The 20,584-nt window shown below is 40.6% G+C and overlaps 1 protein-coding gene across 1 annotated transcript in view; it reads left to right on the forward strand.

Moving 5' to 3' along the window:
• Positions 1-20,584, forward strand: part of GCC2 (GRIP and coiled-coil domain containing 2) — a 33,155-nt gene that overhangs the window by 820 nt on the left and 11,751 nt on the right. The window contains exons 2-10 of the mRNA XM_053384291.1: positions 3,864-3,926; positions 4,922-5,006; positions 5,338-5,405; positions 7,059-7,163; positions 11,880-14,336; positions 15,521-15,581; positions 16,019-16,119; positions 17,679-17,777; positions 19,233-19,352. Coding sequence (XP_053240266.1) covers positions 3,864-3,926; positions 4,922-5,006; positions 5,338-5,405; positions 7,059-7,163; positions 11,880-14,336; positions 15,521-15,581; positions 16,019-16,119; positions 17,679-17,777; positions 19,233-19,352 — 3,159 coding nt within the window. The remainder of the gene's footprint in view (positions 1-3,863; positions 3,927-4,921; positions 5,007-5,337; positions 5,406-7,058; positions 7,164-11,879; positions 14,337-15,520; positions 15,582-16,018; positions 16,120-17,678; positions 17,778-19,232; positions 19,353-20,584) is intronic.

Genomic DNA, 20,584 nt, shown 5'->3' on the forward strand with positions numbered 1-20,584 from the left:
ACATCTAATGGGAGGGCGTTCCACAGGGTTGGCACCACTACTGAGAAGGCCCTGTGCCTGGTTCCCTGTAACCTCACTTCTCGCAGTGAGGGAACTGCCAGAAGGTCCTCGGAGCTGGACCTTCAAAAGCTAACAATATTGGTCGGCTGCTAGGACCGGAATCCTGGGAATTCCAGGAATAAGTTCTATTGAACTGCATGGGACTTACCTCTAAGCACACCTGAGTAGAATTGCACCTCTTAATCAGGTTTGATCCCCCCTCCCCCAAATAATAATAATAATAATAATAAATTTTATTTATATCCCGCCCTCCCCAGCCGAAGCCGGGCTCAGGGCGGCTAACAACAATCAAATAATCAAACAATCAAATAAACCAACATTCTAAAAATATTTCATTATAAAAATTAATTAAAATCAAGTTAATGGCAACCATTAAACAAAGCTCTGTGCAGGTTGCCAGAGGAGGGAGTCAGGCTGCGCCCTGACCAAAGGCCTGGTGGAACAACTCTGTCTTGCAGGCCCTGCGGAAAGATGTCAAGTCCCGCAGGGCCCTAGTCTCTTCTGACAGAGCGTTCCACCAGATTGGAGCCGCAGCCGAGAAGGCCCTGGCTCTAGTTGAGGCCAGCCTAACCTCTCTGAGGCCTGGGACCTTCAGGATGTTTTTATTTGCAGACCGTAGGTTTCTTTGTGGGGCATACCAGGAGAGGCGGTCCCGTAGGTACGAGGGTCCTAGGCCGTATAGGGCTTTAAAGGTTAAAACCAGCACCTTAAACCTGATCCTGTACTCCACCGGGAGCCAGTGCAGCTGATATAGCACCGGATGAATGTGGTCTCGCAGCGAAGACCCCATAAGGAGTCTCGCCGCGGCATTCTGCACCCGCTGGAGTTTCTGGGTCAGTCTCAAGGGCAGCCCCACGTAGAGCGAGTTACAATAATCCAGTCTGGAGGTGACCGTCGCATGGATCACAGTGGCTAGGTCAGGGCGAGAGAGATAAGGGGCCAACTGCTTAGCTTGGCGGAGATGAAAAAATGCCGCCTTTGTTATAGCTGTAATCTGCGCCTCCATAGAGAGGGAGGTATCGAAGATTACACCCAAACTCTTAACGGACGGTGCTGGCACTAACTGCACCCCCGCAAGAGATGGGAGTTGCCCCCTCAATCCCATATCGTCCCGTCCCAGCCAGAGGACCTCTGTCTTCGAAGGATTTAACTTCAACCGGCTCCCACGTAACCATCCAGCCACAGCCTCCAGGCATCTGGTCAGTGTGTCTGGGGCCGAGTCAGGATGGCCATCCATCAACAGATAGAGTTGGGTGTCATCGGCATACTGATGGCAACCCAGCCCAAAACTCCGAACAAGCTGGGCGAGGGGGCGCATAAAGATGTTAAAAAGCATCGGGGAGAGAATCGCACCCTGAGGCACTCCACACACCAAGGAGTGGCGCGATGACAATTCCCCCCCAAGCGCCACCCTCTGTCCCCGACCAGAGAGAAACGAGCGCAGCCATTGGAGGACTGTGCCCTGGATCCCCACGTCGGCAAGGCGGTGGTCTAGGAGTTCGTGATCGACCATGTCGAAGGCTGCTGACAGGTCTAAAAGAATCAGCAGCCCTGACCCGCCTCGATCCAGCTGCCTGCGGAGATCATCTGTTAGGGCGACCAGAGCCGTCTCGGTCCCATGACCAGCGCGGAAGCCGGACTGGAATGGATCGAGAGCCGATGTTTCATCCAGAAACCTACCAAGCTGTTCAGCAACCGCTCTCTCAATCACCTTACCCAGGAATGGGAGATTCGAAACCGGGCGGTAATTGGACAGATCTAAGGGATCTAATGATGTTCTCTTTAAGAGCGGACGCACCACTGCCTCCTTCAGTTCCCCTGGGAATATCCCGGTGCCAAGGGACAAATTGATGATATCCCCCAGGGGTATATGTGGTATATGTAAGGCTATGAACTTCGTATTGGCCTTTGCTGCTTCACTTTTAAAGCAGCAGTCTGATATACGCGGAAGTCAAATTGGTCAAGCTGTTACCTGTATGGTACAGCGTCTCAGAGAGTGCAAGTAGAGGAACTTGGTTTAGTGTGTGGTGGTTTTTAAAAATTATTTTGAACCTTAGGTGATTTTAGGTAAGTGTAAAGGCTCTCTTAGCAACAAACAAACACACTCCTATAGATCCACAGTATGGAGAAAAGATTACTGAGGAGATGTGTATGAAGCACAGTGAACACCATAAAGCACTGTATGGATGCTGAGTGTAATTCCCATCACTTTACGTCTGTGCTAGGAACATTTATTTGGTAAGCCTCAGTGTGCCAGACTGCTGTTAAAAGACACAGAATGAGGGCTGAAAAGAGATGGCAGCCCTAAACCAGTGTTGGAAAGTGAGATATGAAAGCTAGGAGCTAAATTCAACCTTAAACCTAGGTTATGGGTGCAGCAACGGAATGTCTAGGCGTGCTTCTTTATAACAAGAATACAAAGCTGAAAATGAATGAACAGCAGCTGAAATATTATGTTCATTTTCCACATAGGCTCGTCCTTCCCTTGCCCACCCCCCTAATATTCTTAAGAGAGTCTCTTCTCCAGTCTTCAGAGAGTAGCTGGAAGTGGGGAGACAGAAAAAGTTCCTTTCCTTCCAGTCCGCAGGTTTAGTCTGAACTCTTAGGCTCAGAAACTGCTTGCACCAATTAAATTCCTGTCACAAAACGCACCTAGAACAATGGGAGTTTCGAACATTGCCCTAAACATCTGCTGGCACTATGAATTCAGCTTTCGAACACTGGAATGAAACAGGGTGGATAAACTACATCTTCTTTTAGCAAAGGTAGCTTTGCAATTGTAGTGACTAGGCCTTGGAAACATTTTTATTCTTCACGTTGTCGTGAAGTATTAGAAAATATGAATGCCATGTTTATATACTGAATGGTTGTTAGTGGTTAGCATAAACGCACAACTATCTGTTTATTCCTGATATTACAAATAAAAAGTATCCCTTTGTGTATGCAAAAATGGATGTTTGTATGCTTTGGAAACATCAATGGTACTGATTACAAGGTAACAAGATTGGCTGGCGATGAAGTGGATGAAAACTAGTAGAAGGTTGAGAAGGTGATCAAAGAAGAATGAAGTGGTAAAATCAGGAATGTAATGGACATATGCTTGCAACAGGAGTGGGAAACTTAATTATTTTTTGAAAAAATGTATTAAATTTAAATAATTTGGATGGATTTGTTAAAATTTGAAAGCTAATAAAAATACTTTTAAAAAGAAATAAAAAGTATCCCTTTAGATTAAGTTGTAAACTATTCTACACATTTTTGCTAATAATCCCAAGCTGTTTAACCTGAACATGAAGCCCCGTGTTGTTAGTCATCTGGCAATTTAGGGTGGTGTTCCATTAACATACTTTTGACACCCACCCAACTCGCCTCCTTTTTACTTGATCCAGGTGAGGCAGAATACCACACTCCCTGTCATCTAGCCTGTCATCAAGAGACGCCTGTCATCTAGCCAATAGCTTATCAGGGCCCAGAAAACTACTAAACACTTAGAAAGGAGTAAGCTCCACTGAAGACTTAATACTTAATGAATTAAGGTATTGAATTGCTCTTTAGGCAATTCTGTGTGTGCTAACCCGGGATTGTCCAGTAGTGGCCTTTTTATTTGCCTATTATGTTCTGCTTTTTTTTATTAATAGCCATTGTATCTGCTTTAATAGTGTTATTGATTTAAATGGTCTCTTTATTGCTGTAAGCTTCTTTGAATACACTTTGGGGGTGGAATAGTAGTGTAGGGATGGAGAAACAAATAACAAAATGGTCTGCATGCATCAGGCTTTTATCTGTAATTTTGTTTGTTTCAGCTGCAAGATAGCGGTCAAGAAATGGCAGCTTCGCCTGCCACATCCACAACAGGCAAGTCAAAGGTAAGGTTTCCTTATAAATATAATTTGTTCCAGTAGTAATAGATCGACAAAAGGAGGTCTGTCTGTAGGTGGCATTAAAAAACGTTGCATTTTCAAATGTAAGAACTGGCTCTACTTTATTTGCAGAAAGTGAAGTCATTGCAGCCATTAAAAAGTAATCTTTGTATGCAGCAAAGGTTTATTTAGCAAGTACAGCTGGCAGTTATTGCAGGAAACAAATGTACCTACCAGCCCTCTGAAAAATGCTTCAAATATTTGGTTTTCATTTCCTCCTTATTGCTCATTTATGTAACAAACCTTTTTAAAGTGTTCTTTCTATAGTGTTCAGCAATTTAGTCTATAGTTCCTCCTGAGCTTCATCTGTTTGGCAAGCCTAATATTTTGGTGTGTCTGAACATGGTCAGCCATTTTTTTATTTGGCATGCCTCCAATATGTTTATATGTAGACTCCTTTTGAAATTACTTCAGATAAACTGAAAATGTGTTTGGAAATCATTGTTCTGCAGTAATTCAGGTTGCGTCTTCCTAACCTTGAGCCTATGAGAGCTGGCATCTCCCCTTGGCTAAAGTGGACTAGTTTTTTTCTTAGCAAATGAGTGCAGGTGATTCTATTGTCACTGCTTTTCGAGCTGTAAAAAGCCAGAATAGTAATTTGAGATACCATCTTTACAGAATAACATAGCAAGTGCACAGTTATTGTGGTACTGTAGGCTGTGTTGCCTAGTGCTTTTCAGGGCTGAGTGCCTAATTCTCTTTTACTGCTTCTGTTCTGAAAGACCACTTTGTAGGTCTGGTGGAGACAAATACATTCAGCCCCTGCTAACGTTGAATCAAACATTTGCAGGATGCTTTGCAAACTGCAGCATATTTCTCCAGAGTTCTATGTGAAGCTTCGTCTGGTGGAATGAAATAGGGCAAGCATTAAAAGTTAGCTTGGTGTTCTGAAGTTCAATACCCTTAACTGCTATTTAGAACATTATTTATTAATTTTGCAGCTGGATACTTTACCCAGAGAAGATCTTATCAAATTTGCAAAGAAGCAAATGATGCATGTACAGAAAGTGAAATCCCGATGTTCAGGTACCTCCCTACCGATGTTGGTTTTCATTTTCATTTATTTTAAAACAGCATAGCAGACTGCATGAAGCATATAGTCCAAAAAAAGGCCCACCAGTACCATTAGCTTCAACAAATAAGAGTCATGAGACCAAAAAAAAGCTTTCAGAAATCCTGGGGAAATGGCGTGAATATCTGCCGGGCTTGGATCTGTTCCTTCTGATGTTAGGCATAATAACGACCATGAATAAACCAAATTAGCTGTATAGAAGAAACTTTGGGGTTGCAGAAAAGTAGAATAGTATATGAAATGAATGAATAATCCTTATTCAGAGAAAACACTGTTTCCCCTTAGAACTGGAGAAAGAGATTGAAGAAATGAAAACAAAACCTGCTGCTGGAGGAACTGATGATATTCTTCAGGTGGGAACGCATAACTTACCAAACAATCCTGAGGCCGGTAGGGTGGCAGAACTGTTGCAGCTTCCCAAGCCCTGCCAGCTCATACCAGTTTGAGTGGAATATGGGGGCAGTTTATTGTAACTTTTTTCACTTAGCCAGCTCCAGGCTGCTGTAATTGGGGAGGAAGCTGAGGACCAGGCCGTTGGGGAATCTGCAGTGCTTTCGATCCTGAAAATGGAACACTTTCTTGGGGCTTTCCATTTGCTACCACTGGCAGGAGGATCCCCAGCAGTAGTTTTCTTCATGTCTGGGTGAAGCTAAGGCAGAGCCTCCATTGGCAGCAGAGAGACAACTACACACAGTTCTTAATGCCCCCAGCCATCAACACAGACTGGCGGTGGTAGGATTGTACTCTTAACGCATCATATATTGTGCAAGGGCTTTTCATTTCCAATAAATACATGTTTTGGTTAAAAGGAAATAAGCTCTGCCTGTGTCATACCACTGAGACTCCTTTTCTCAGCTGTCTGGCAGGTCATTGACCTACGAGTTAAAATGCAGGGCATTGTGTTTTATTGAAAATTATCTTTTTTTGGACTTCCTCCTAAAGTGGGCTGCTTCTCATCTCATGAGATTTGAAAATCAATTTGCTACAAGTGTTCCTCAAACTATAATTGCCTGTTGCAGCATTTACTGGTCATCTTAATGATAGTGAGCAACTGAAAGCTTGGTTTGATCGTAAGCTTAACTGTGGTTTAGCATTACATTCATAAGCCTTGGACTTGTGCACTCCCATCTCCCCTGACCCACACCAGAGGAAATTAGAAGCTTTCAGTTCCATTCCATTAACCACAGTTTAGTGCAATGCTTGAAACCAAACTCTTTCAAGCTGGCTTATTTCAGTAAAGTACCGTTAAGATTAACCACAGTTTAGGGTTTGGACGTACCACTAAACTGTAATTAGCTGAAAATGACAGTGAAAACTTTTAAGTCTTCTCGTGGTTACACCTGAGAAGAGGGGGAAATGGCGAATCTGATGCTCAGTCACATGACTGTAAGCATTAAGCATAGCCAATAAGTAATTACATGATTGTTATAATAATCTCATACCCATGTCTGTTCCCCTCTCCTAGATCAGTGCAGTAAATTCATTAGTTAAGCTTCAGATAAAGGAAATTTCAGAGCATAGTTAGGTTAACCATGTTGTGTATTCAGATATGGATGTGTTTTCAAACAATGTTGTTACTAGATTTTACCAGACTTCTTAGTAGCCCCAGAACTGCCCCAGACAGAACCATGAGCATATCTCTGGTCAGGTTCTGATTGATTTAACAATGCTTTCTGTCTAAGGATGACTTTCCAGACAAGAAATTATATCTCAGTTAACTTTAGAGTGAATATCTCTGTGTGGTTTTAATGTAAATGGAGCCTGAGGATCAAGCCCATGATTCTGACACATGATCAAACTGGGTTTGGTGCTGAAGTGGGTTAATAACTCAGCCCATTGAGTGCAGCTGAAGAACTCTCAGTCTCCATTTATTCTGTGGCACAGGAAGCAAGTGTCAATTAAAAAATGAGACACCTTTCAGCATCTTAAAGAAATACAATTCCTCTTGTGTTTTTGTTTATAGTGAAGTGGGTTCTTCCTTCATGCTCTGTCCTTCTTAAAATTAGGCCCTCACAGAGAGGCTGGATGTTGTTCTTCTGGAGAAAGCTGAAGTCCAGCAGCAGTGTCTAGCTCTGAAAAAAGAAAATGTGAAAAGGCAACAAGAAGCAGAGGTACTCCCTAATTCTAGCTTATTTAATATATTTCTGTCAAAGAGAGCCTTTCCTGTCTTTTAATCCCTTTGGCTCTATTCCAAGTTCACAAGTGCACTGCCCCTTTCCTTGATCCTAAAACAGGGAGGTACAGCAGATACGAGTGTATTCTCTAGGGAAGAGATATTCAATAGACTAGGGATATCTAATGTGGTGCCCTCCAGACGTTGCAGGACTACAACACCCATCAGCCCCAGCCATCACAACCAGTGGCCAGGGATGATAAAGTTGTAGTCCAGCAACTGGAGAGCATCACATTAGCTATCTGTGGGCCAATGGTTCTGTTGCAGTAAGGCTTACTAATCTATCAACCTTTTATTGGAAATTGCTTTAAACATCTTTTTTTTAAAAAAAAACCAACCAGAGCTCTTGCCAGTGCCTAGACATGTGAGGTGGCACAAGTGTTATTTCCAGCAGATGGAGTATTAAGACATTGCCAAAACATTAAACAATTGAAACACTTCTCATTTATCTGGCCTTTCCCATTTTAGAAATCTCTCAGAAGTATATCTTGCCAAAATATGGTTTAAATTCTTTTCGTCTGTAAAATGTGTTCTGCTTTTTCTGGTACGTATGTCAGTTAAGAGATGACAATGATGGGAGACATGAATGGAGTAGTTTCAACAAATATGGACAAAGCACAAAGACAGGTAGTAACAAAAGATGGAAGACTACCAAAGACCTTTTTCGAAATGACTGACAATATGGACTTGATAGATATTTGGAGAACAAAACACCCACTAGAAAGAGAGGGAACCTTCTTCTCTGAAGCCAAAATGACATGGACAAGGATCGACCAAATTTGGGTGACTAGCAGTATGGCGCAGAACATAAAGAGAGTGGAAATCTGCCCAAAAACTTTCTCCGACCACAATGCAGTAAAGATGGTGATGAGACAAACAACAACTGGCTCCTTTAGATGGAGAATGAATGACACTTTACTTAGAGATGAGGAGATTTGCAAGAAGGCCCAAAAAACTCTGAAAGATTATTTTGAAATCAATTTAAGGACTAAAGTAGAAAAAAGAATAGTATGGGACGCAAGCAAAGCCGTGATGAGAGGGTTTTTGATACAACAAAACACATTAAAGAAAAGAAAACAAAAGGAGAGGAAGGAAAAAATTCTGGAAAAGATAAAAGAAGGGGAAAAGAAACTAAGATTGAAGCCAAAATCACAAGAGATTTTAAGAGAAATCAAATTTTATCAAACACAATATATGGAACTGACGAATCAAGAATTAGAGTGGAAAATTAAGCAAATGAGACAAAAGACCTTTGAATCTGCTGACAAATGTGGCAAGTTATTGGCTTGGCAAATAAAGAAGAGACAAAAACTCAACACGGTAACAAACATAGAAGTGGAAGGAAAGAATATAAGCAACCCAGCTGAAATCAGGAACTGTTTTCAGAACTACTTTAGACAACTTTACACACAAGGGCCGCAGAAGGAAATGGACATACAACAATTCCTCGAGGAAAATGGGCTGAAAAAGGTCTCGCAGGAAAGTAAGATGATTTTGAACCAGGAGATATCAGCACAAGAAATAGAAGATGCCATTCAAGGCATGGCGTTGGGCAAATCCCCAGGACCGGATGGACTGACTTCCAAATATTATAAAGTTCTGAAGGAAGGGTTGATACAACCTTTGAAGGAAGTCTGTAACGAGATTATGGAGGGGAAAAGGGCACCCGATACGTGGAGAGAGGCCTACATTACACTTATACCAAAGACAGAGACTGAAAAGACCCAACTTAAAAACTACCGACCCATCTCGTTATTGAATGTGGATTACAAAATCTTTGCTGACATTTTAGCAAAGAGACTGAAAAGAGTTTTGATGGAGGAGATTCATGGGGACCAAGCAGGCTTTCTCCCGAAAAGGCATTTGTCGGATAATGTAAGGAATATAATTGACATTTTGGAAAAGTTGGAAGTGAACATAAACACTAAGGCTGTTTTGATATTTGTGGACGCCGAGAAAGCCTTTGACAACATTTCTTGGAGCTTTATGTTGAAGAACCTCCGGGGGATGGGGGTAGGCCAAGGGTTTGAGAATGGTATAGGTGCAATTTATTCTGAACAGAAAGCAAAATTAATTGTAAATAATGTGGTTACAGAAGAGTTCAAGATTGAAAAAGGGACACGACAGGGGTGCCCTATCTCCCCATTACTTTTTATATCGGTCCTGGAGGTTTTGCTTAATATGATTAGGAGGGACCAGTTGGTTAAAGGGATTCAGGTCGGAGCTAAACAATACAAACTGAGAGCATTTGCAGATGACCTAGTACTTACATTGCAAGAGCCAGAAGCTAGTACGAAAAGAGTTTTGGAAATAATCCAAGAGTTTGGTCAATTGGCAGGATTTAAATTGAATAAGTTAAAAACAAAGGTATTGGAGAAAAATCTAACACAGGTTGAAAAAGAAAGGTTTCAGAATGAGACAGGGTTGACTGTGGTTAAAAAAGTGAAATATTTGGGTATAAACATGACAGCTAAGAATGTGAATTTATTTAAAGATAATTATGAAAAAACTTGGACAGAAGTGAAAAAAGACTTGGAGATTTGGTCAAATTTAAAGCTTTCCTTGTTAGGTCGAATTGCAGTTATAAAGATGAATGTATTGCCAATAATGTTGTTTTTGTTTCAAGCATTGCAAATAATGGACAAAGTGGACTGTTTCAAGAAGTGGCAAAAAGACATATCTAAATTTGTCTGGCAGGGCAAAAAGCCCAGAATTAAATTTAAGATATTAACGGATTCAAAGGAAAGAGGGGGGTTTGCCCTGCCAGACTTCAAACTGTACTATGAAGCGGCAGCTTTCTGCTGGCTGAAAGAATGGCTGCTTCTTGAAAACACAGACATTTTGGATTTGGAAGGTTTTAACAATATTTTTGGGTGGCATGCATATCTGTGGTATGACAAGGTTAAAGCACATAAAAGTTTTAAAAACCATATTGTCAGAAAAGCACTATTAAATGTCTGGGTCAGATATAAAGACTTGCTGGAAAACAAAACTCCAAGGTGGCTATCGCCAATGGAAGCAAAGGCTGTTAAAAAGTCTAATATGGAGTCAAAGTGGCCAAGATACTGGGAAATCTTGGAAAAGGAAGGGGACAAATTGAGATTGCAGAGTTTTGAGAAATTAAAAGGGAAGGTGAGAGATTGGTTGCACTATCATCAAATAAATGAAGTGTTTAAAATGGACAGTAAAATTGGCTTCCAGGTGGAAAAATCAAAATTGGAGACAGAATTGTTAGAACCCAGTACCAAGAATTTGTCAAAAATGTATAATCTGCTGCTGAAATGGAATACACAAGATGAAACGGTTAAATCAGCTATGATTAAATGGGCTCAGGACATTGGTCATAATATTTTGTTTGCTGATTGGGAAAAGTTGTGGACCACCGGGATGAAATTTACGGCATGTAATGCCTTAAGAGAAAATATTATGAAAATGATATATAGGTGGTACATAACCCCAGTCAAGCTTGCAAAGATTTACCATTTGCCTGACAATAAATGTTGGAAATGTAAAGAAAAGGAAGGTACATTTTTTCACCTTTGGTGGACGTGCCCGAAGATTAAGGCATTCTGGGAAATGATCTATAATGAACTTAAAAAGGTATTTAAATATACTTTCACCAAGAAACCAGAGGCCTTTCTCTTGGGTATTGTCGGCCAGGGGGTGTTAAAGACAGATATAACTTTCTTTATGTATGCTACAACAGCAGCTAGAATACTCATTGCGAAGTACTGGAAGACGCAAGACTTACCCACACTGGAAGAATGGCAGATGAAGGTGATAGACTACATGGGCTTGGCAGAAATGACGAGCAGAATCCGAAACCAGGGAAGAGAAGCAGCGCAAGAAGATTGGAAAAAGTTTAAGGACTATTTAAAGAAATACTACAAAATTAATGAGAGTTAGAATGATGTTGGATTGGAAAGTAAATGGTTACTATTAGTAATGGTTAAGACAAGGAGAATAAGGAAGATTAGTTTGAATTTTTATTAAAATAAGGGAAGATTTGCTGAGTAATTGATAAGAACTTGGAATACAGAGAAGGGAGGCATGAGGAAGTCGGGGAAGAAAGGTGTAAGAAACTAAGATTTGAAATGGTACATGTTTTTTGTTTTGATTGTGTTTTTTTGTTTGTTTATGTATTTGTTATATGTTTGTGTTGTTATAAAAATCTGTAATAAAAAATTATTATTTAAAAAAAAACAGTTAAGAGATGACAACTGCCATTAGATATAAGGCACACAGTTACTTAAGTTGGAAGTTGCATGCTCAGTTTTGTGAGTGGAATGGAGAGCAATAAAGTAGATTAAATATATATTATTTAAGAAGACTGAGAGTAAACCTTGGGCAACCTTTGAAATCCTATTTTGTAATAGGTCAGATTTGTATTTTGCCTTTAATTGAAGAAATATGTTTTCAGCTTGGATGGGAAGGCAGATGTTGATGAAGTAACGCCAGTTGTGCAGATCTTCTATACATGTTTTTGTGTCTGTCTTTATTCCTAGATTGTTCCCTCTGTCAGATAGGGTTGGGGAGTGAGGATGGGTATTCGGTGGGTTTCTGTTTGATTTTGATATTTTAAGTGCTGTAAATTGGGCATACACTTACAAAATGATTAAACTATGCATATATGCTCTGAATATTTTATCATTAGGCTGCTCTCGCTAAGGAAGGAGAATTGCAGAAGAAGTTTGCACAGTTGAACACTGACCACCTGAAAGAAATCGAAGGTCTTAAGAATGAAACCATAGCAACACAGTCCAAATATGATGAAACTATTGCCACGTTGCAAAAGGAACTGCTTGCAGAAAGGAGCAAACAAGAGCAGCTCACAGAACAGCTTAATTGTCAGAGTAATAACCACGAAGAAATTAAAAGGCTACAGGAAGAGGTCCATCAAACTAAGGCTGCCTATGAGGAACAAATATTGAATCTGAAGAAACAGTTGGAAGCTTCCATTGAGGGTAAGAAGGAGGAAACTGCCAAACTGCAAGATGTCATTGAAAGTAATTCTCAGTGTTACCAAAGGGAAATGGATAGATTAGATGAAGAGCTAGGCAAACAGAGGACTGCTCACCAAAAGGAGGTGTCTGAGTTGACATGTCAACTTGAAACCGCTGTCAAAGCATGTGAAGAGGAGCAAAATAAGGTAGATCAGCTAAAGCAGAACTTAATAGAGCAATACAGGGTAAAAGAGAAGGACATGCAGGATGAATTGCGTGCTTGTAAAGAGAAATATGAGCGTGAACTGGAATACATAAGGCAAACTCTAACGAAAGATGTAGACAGCCTAGAATCTGGAAATGTGCAGTTGGAAACGGAAATGGCAGAAAAGACCAGACATTTAGAAAATGCTTTAAAAGAACTGGAATCTCAACACAGTATATTACAAGATGAGTTAACCTACATGAACAATGTTAAGATGAAACTGGAAGTGGAAATCCAGCATGCACAGGTTGAATTCTTCCACGAAAAAGAAGATCTGGAGTTCAAAATTAACGAACTGCAGCTTGCCAAAGAGGATCACTGTGGCGTAGTTGAAAAACTAAAATCGGAGTTGAAGGCAGTAACAGAACAACACGAGAAGACTATAAAAGAAAATAGTCTGGAAATTGAAGAACTGTTAGAAAAGCATAGAAGGGAAATTTGTGATCTTAAACAATCAGTATCATTAAGTTTAGAGAGAGAAAATCAGTCATTGGCTCTTGAGATAGTGGATCTTAAAGAACAATGTCAGAAGCACCTACAGGAGAAAGAAGATGCAATTGCTAGTTATGAGAGCTTGCGTGAAACGATGGAAACCTTTCAAACAGAATTGGGGGAATCAGCTGGGAAGATAAGCAGAGAATTTGCATCCATGAAGCAGCAGCAGGCTTCAGATGTTGATGAACTACAGAAAAAGCTTAGAGCTGCTTTCAGTGAAAAGGATGTTCTCCTTGAGACTGTAAATCAGCTCCGGGAACATACAGAACAACTTTCCTCCAAACTTGAGGAGCTGGAAGAACTAAGGCATAAAATAGGGACTCTCCAGGAAGAGAATGAGAAACTTGTTGCTTCTCTTCATCAAAGAGAGGCTGCAGTGAAAGAACTGGAAGAGAAGGAGAGTGAGCTTTCATCACAGAACGATAGCATCCTAGACAAACTGAAATGCTCTGCTGAGACGATAGAAAGCCTCCAGGGGAAATGCAAAGAGGAGAAGGCAGCGGCTGAGGAACATCAGCAACGGGTTGAGGCTCTTAGCCTTTGCAACAGTGAATTGGAGCAACAGGTAGAGGAGTTGATGGCGAAACTGAAAGTGGAAAAAGAAGAGAAGCAAGTGAAGCTGGGGGAATTGGAACAGCAGGTTGAAGTTCTTCGGCAAGATAAAGTGCACCTCTCATCTGAAGTAGCAAGTCTACATGACGAAAATAACAAGCTCAAGGAAGACAGGGACCAAGCAGGGAAAGAGCTGGAAAGCATTGCATCTGAAAAGCGGGGCTGGATTGTGTCTCGAGAGAAAGCAGATAATTTAGAAACGAAATTGCAAATAGTCTGTGAAGAGAAAGACCATTTGACTAAGGTACTTGAGGAAGAAAAGGCTTTCAGATCTCTTGTCATGAGTCAGCTCTGTAGCCTCCTTGAGCAGATGGGCTCCAGAAACCCAGAAGAAAATGAAGGCGAAGATGTAGCCGGTCTGCTGCAAGCTGCGAATGAATTATTTGCAAAAATGAAGCAAGAGATACGAAGTCTGAAAACACAAAAGGATGAAAACGTGCTTCTACAGGAGGAAATGCAGAGGCTGCAGGAAGAAAATGCGGCTCGTTGCATGGAACTCAGATCTCTTTTGGACGATTATGAAAATGAAAAACTCCTGTTAAGAGAAGAGTTGGAAGGGGCTGCTTCTGAAAAAGAAGCCTTGCAGCTAGATATTCAGGAGCTGAAACACGCCAGTGAAAAACTCCGGAATGAGAACCAAGACATTTTAGTTTGTATGGAAGATCTATCTGAAAAGCATGCACTCTGTGAAAGCAAAATAAAAGAGCAAGAAGAGGAGCGGAAAAAATTAAGCTTAATCCTTGAGCAAAAAGAAACGGAAGTGAGAAACGTGCAGGCTGAGCTTTCTTTGCTAAAGGTTAGGGTTTTATTATTGAATTGCTCCCATTTATCCCCCAAGCCTCTTTAGAACAGAATTTGGGAAAGTAGTGGGAATTGTGAAATTCTTTGGTTACAGTCTTTTGCTCTTACATGCAAAAGAAATACCACAAAACATGAACTCTTCATAGCTCTTGTGAGGTTGGTGAGGATGATTTCATACTTTGCGTGATAGACGTATCTACTGCCTGTACAACAGTGTTGTGGTACATGCAGTAAGCACAACTCTTGCGTGAAAGCGTGCTTCCTCCTTTCATCCCCAGATAGAAGCATTTATAGATTTGGAACCTGGGTTACGGGTTGGATTTGTGCTCTGGAGATTAATTATCCCTGAGTTCACAATAACTCTTGAAAACCATTCTTTTAGAGTGGCTGCTAATTTGGTCTTGTTTGAGTGCCACTAAATGCATTTTAAGATTGTGTTAAGTGGTCAGGGGTGAAAATTCTATGTTCTTTATTGATTTCCCCCCCAAAATTCTAGAAAATGAAATTGAGTTAGGGTCTTCAAGACTTTTAGTATTCTTCACTTTGAGACACTTTAGAGGTGATAAAGCAATGAAGCTAGATGGTTGTTGCAAGTGAATAATGCTTCAGGGATGTTCTGTCATTGCCTTATCAAGAAGAAACTTGTTGCCCAAAGAGTTCTGCTCATAGGGCAGTAAAGAAATATTAATAGTAAATAAATAAAATAGCTAGTCTGAGGAGGAAAAGGATCAGGGAGAAACCAATGGTGCCATTTTTAATTAGAAAATACATGTACTGCTGGATCTTAGAAAGTGATATCATTCTTACTGGAGCCTTTCCTAGTTTTATCTGCTTGTCTTTATCCTATAGAAACAAATAGCAGATGTAACTAGGAACTCCTGTTAACACTTAGGAGTCCAGTGTTACACCGAGCAAAGCAGAATGAAGGAATCGGCCTCAACAGCTTCCATTGTGATGTCACAGTGAGACCACAGGTCACTTTGCTTTGTCTCTGGGAACCCCACCACCAAGCAGCAGCAGACACCAGTGTCGCTGCTCTACTGTTTGGAGAGAAAATTGCATCAATAAGTGCTTCTCAGAGGGCATTTCCGGGACAAGCTCAGTCTCTCTTACTTTAGATGAGTTACATTCAGTGATAGGATCAAGCTATCCATCTAATTTATTGTGTTTGCAATGCAGGCCTCTGTCGAGGAGTCTTCTGCTAAAGATGACCAGCAGTTATCAGAAGCAGAAAAAATGGGTATATGTATATATTTCTTTACCAGGTTTGCTGCTGTGTAAATAATTACTGAGTATTTAATGTTTGTTTCCGTCTCATCTCACAAATCTGCAACCTGAGTAAGTTGCATCTTCTGGAGATACTTTGCTCTGATAAAGACAAAATAGGGTGTTCAGTCTGTGAGTCCTCGATTTCCAGGCTGCTTTCGAATCCTGAAATGTATGGCTTCCATTTTAAAAAAGAAAAGAAAACATATGAATGATGTGTGGGTTAATTTGCATGAGGTGGTGTGTAAATAGATCTTGCTATGGGATGTGACCATTTTTATTGTGGTTTTAAAGCATTTCTTAATTGCTTAGTGAATATAATGAAGCTGATACTTATTAATGAATTATTTCTTATTTCCGAAAGATGTTTTTGCCTTCACATTTTAAAATAGGGTTTGTTTGTTCATTCAGTAAATTTGGAAAGACAACTGAAAGAGAAAGAAGAAAAAGGAAATAAAATTAAAGCTGTTGCCGTGAAATTAAGGAAAGAACTGGAATGCAGCAGGAAAGAGGTAACTGGAATTAAGTTCCATATGTTTTGTACCAATTCCTTGTGAGATGTTTGGTAATGTGTTTCTGGGGCCACACAGGTCTTTTTAGGCCTACTTTTAAGTTGTTCCAAGTAGGATGGTTCCAAAGTTTTCTCATTTGTGATTGTTAATGGGTTGGTGGCACTTTGGTAGCCTCCATTTTCATCTAACCACAGTCTTTAGTTTCAGTTTTGACAAAATGTCTGCCTACTATAGAGGACTGGATGCATATGAGCCGGAGAAGATGGAAGTTATAAAGATCAGGGCAGGTAGATTCAGCGTTGACTTGAGAGGTTTTGGTCTTTGACAAATGGTTGTTTCATACATCTCATTTTTTCCTGCATGGCAGTACTGTACTTACATGGGGAAAAGGGGCATGGACACAATTCTACATATGGAGTTGCCATGTCTTTTACAGTGAATACACATGTTTGGAAGCCAATACAACCCACACATTTGGAATTTCTTGTCTGTTCAGTTCTTCCTTGAAAGACAAGCTGCAAGGAAGGTTGGATTTGCTGTTCATCATTCTCTTTATAGCACGAATGACTAACCCACGACCTATGAACTGTATCTTGTCTGCCAAGCCACAGGAAGTGGCCTGATTTAAGCCCCCACTGCTTTATCTCCTGATCTGAGAGGGTTTTATCTCCTGAGATCTATTCAGGATATAAACTACTCTGTCTGATCTCTAAAGAGCAGTGAGTATACCTTTAAGAGTGAAAGGCAGCATTTCCCCCCTCACTGAGTTAAAAAAAGTAGAGTTTCCAGCCACCCCAGCAAAGGGTCAGGAATGCTGGAAGTGCCGATTCTGTATACGTGTGTGTGAAATAATATATCTATGACTAAAGAGACGAATGCTCAGTGGCTGCCACTCTGATGTTTATACAGTGGTACCCCGGGTTAAGAACTTAATTCATTCTGAGTTAATTCAAGTTCGTTCTTAACTTGAAACTGTTCTTAACCTGAAGCACCAATTTAGCTAATGGGACCTCCTGCTACTGCTGCGCCGCCGTGCAATTTCTGTTCTTATCCTGCAGCAAAGTTCTTAACTATTTCTGGGTTAGCGGAGTCTGTAACCTGAAGCGTCTGTAACCCGAGGTACCACTGTATGTGGTAAATGTCCATGTGTGCAGAGTGTATGTTTGTGTATTCATGCAGCAGCCATGCTCATGGCTGCCATATTGCCCTCAGGGGAGTGGCTGACTGAGGGTCAATATAGTCCTCATCGCTGAATAGGGTTGGTCAATGCTTCTCTGTGACAAAGAGCTTCAAATCTACAGTACATGGAACTCAATAGCTTGCTAATGAGGGCTGGAATTTGGTGTTTGGTGAGCTCAGGGAGTGGGTCGCTCTTGGGTCCTGGCTTCACTGCACACTGAAAATCTGCTCCAGAGGCAACAAGGTAGGAGGTAGCGTGGGAAGTTTCAGGGGCGGTGAGAGTTAGTGAAATCCCCCCCCCCTTTTCATTCACAGAAGGTTGTCTTCGGGTCCAATCACTGGTAGAAGTAACAAGACTTCATATCTTTCTTTGCACTTAGGCACAGTCACTTAGAGAAGAGGTGAAGTTATTGCAGTCAGAGAGACAGCAGCTGTCAACTTCAATGGGAGACATCATTCAGACAGCAGAGAGCTATAAGGTAAAGGACAAGTACTTTATCTTCATCACTTCCTGCTGTGCTTGAAGCGCTTAGGGCTTCTCTGAGCTTGTGCCCACATTGTTCCCAAGCACCTGCATTTCAGCTGCTGGGGAGTTATAAGCAGGGGCTGTGTTTGCAGTGGATAGCACTGTGCCCAAAAACCCTCTGCTTACAGCTTTGTTAGTGTGGATTTTTCTAAGGTGTTTCCCTCTTACATCATTTCTTTATTTTTAAATATTTGTTTTAATCCCCTTAAAAATTGCACAAAACTCACAGAGGGATCCTGTAGAACCTATTGTTGCTGTTTATAAGCAGGGCAGTTGAAAAATGGTCAGGATTTGTATCCCAAACTCCATTCTATCTAACAGAGGCAAGGACTCAGTTATAGATCTGGCTACCCATTGCATGCTAACCCTAGTTTCTGTGTGTGAATTGACTCAGCTGTTAGTCCCCACGTGCTTTTGTGCTTTGTTTTACCAGCAACATTTTGCTCTTTTCAAAAAAGGTTTTAGAATATAAGTATGCATCTACTTCCATCTCTTGGATGTTAACCTATTACATTAAATACATAATTCCTTCTCAGATTTTGTTCAAATGATCTTGTTGGACTCACAAGGTCCATGTGATTTTGCTCAATAGGACCAACTCCCAAAATTTCATACACCATTTTCAAAATTAATGGAGTTTTTACTTTGGTTCCCCCATTTGGCATATGTAAGGCACAGTAATGACAGTAGATTATCTTTATTTGAGAGAGTGGAGTCATTAAAATAGGTTACTAAATAAACGCCTGGGTCAGACAGTATATTCACTTGCAGGATATTAAGTATTACTGTTATTTTTCTCTAAAATCTTTTTTATCTTGTAAAGAAACCATTAACAGTGATAAGAATCAGCCCTCTCTACCCCGGCTTCCCACAAAGATCTGTCATCATCTTTATACATTTTAGCCAGTCTAATTGTACAGCGGCATCTAACATTTTAATAGTTTTCTAGTAAGTCGGCTGAAAGGGTATATATTTGAATCTTTGACCAGGTATATATATATATTTTAAAAAAACTTAAGTAGTAGTTATTTCACTTTGCCTGTTTTTAAAGCAGTACGATTCCATGTTAGAACACAACTTCCCAGATATTTTCAGCAAGGATGCTGAAGATTGGCTGCTTGTTGGGCCAGCCCAAGTTCATGTCATAGAGATAAACATAATGTGAACTTTTAATGCCTTCATCTAGCATGCCATTTTGCTTTGCGGTATATAACAGTATAGTTGCAGTCAGATGCACCAGGGCAGATCTTTCAGACAGGTATCCAGGAAGTAAAATCTAGGTTTATTTCCATGTTAAGAAGTAGCTCTGTTTCCTGGTGCTACCCTGACAAAGAATGTGGCTGCTTATGCATATAGAGCATTGTAGGTTCATAAATAAAGGCTTAATAGAATGTGTATGTGCTCCAAGAATCTTTTAACAGAGTTTGACAAGCAAGCAGAGCAGCTGGACATTGAAAAAGAGCGAGCTCGTAAATTTGAACACCAAATAGATGACCTGACGAGACAACTGGAAAACTCTACTAAGCAGGTGCTGGTTATATAAAATCTATACGAATGGAATTTGTTCTTGTTTGGGGGGAGGAGAGCAAAAGTGGGAATTAATGGGAGGAGATTGGGGAGTGAGCAGTCTTGAGACTAGAAAATGAATTTTGCTTTTGCAGGGCTTGAGCCCCTGTTTGTGATCTTGGGCACTTCACTTGTTTTCTAGTTGAGCACTGTTTCTTTCCAAGAGTGGCCAGCCACATGACTCTGAGAAACCTACTGCAGGTCTTGAGAGTAACAGCATCCCCACTCTTCCCCCTGCCCACACCATTTTTAGTTCGCAGCAGTGCTGCCTGCTTTATTTCACTATCATAGCTGATTGCTACCAATCCAAAAGACCGATTTTTTTTGAAATACAAAGGTAGAAAAAGTCTATAACGAAATCTGGCTCTTTATTTTCACAGAGGAACATAAAGGTTTAATCTTGAGTTTCATAAAAAAAAATATTGTTTAGATAGTTTTTAGTGCCTCTGAAGGTGGCACAGATTTATTTTTTAAAGTGGAAATAAGTTTTGTTAGAGACAGGTGATTCTCTATCCCACCCCAATGTATTCTTAAATAATGCAGTTCTTTAAGTATATTATGCAGGTAAGAAATGAGCCAACTTATATTAGATATCTTTGTCCTTCAGGGGGAACTATGAGAAAGTTGCTCTGATCATTAATATCTGTTCCAGCTGACGGAGATTTTATATCATGCAGGGTTGTCTGCAGTAGTTTTCTTGTGCTGTATCATTACCACTAGGGACAATTTGCAGAAAGGAACCAGTTGAATCATACATTTGCTTAGAATCAGGCATATTTAAGCTCTCCTGAGATCAATGTATCCAGGACTCAGGCCATTAAAGTAACAAAAGTGGGTTAAGAGCAATTAATATTTTTCAAGTATGTTTATGTTGGGGGGGGCGTGTTTTGGTAAGAATTCCAGTGCAGTTCAACGTAGAAAATACCAGAATGGTGTATGCCGTAATACTGTAATGCATATACAAAATAAAATTCAGAAAAACAGTATCATATATTTAGTGGCATACAAAGTATGGCTGTTCACACTACATGGCAAGCCTGTGTGAACTGAAGGCTTTTAAGCAAGTTATTGTAAGCCTCACACTGGGGGGGGGGGTCTGGCTTTTGAAAATGGTATCTGGGTGAAATCCCCAGTGTTTTAAGTGGTGTAGCTGAATATTTCCCATCCTGATTTTGCTAATGCTGCTGCTATCCT

Source organism: Podarcis raffonei, chromosome 4 (genome assembly GCF_027172205.1).
Source record: "Podarcis raffonei isolate rPodRaf1 chromosome 4, rPodRaf1.pri, whole genome shotgun sequence".
Classification (NCBI taxonomy): domain Eukaryota; kingdom Metazoa; phylum Chordata; class Lepidosauria; order Squamata; family Lacertidae; genus Podarcis; species Podarcis raffonei.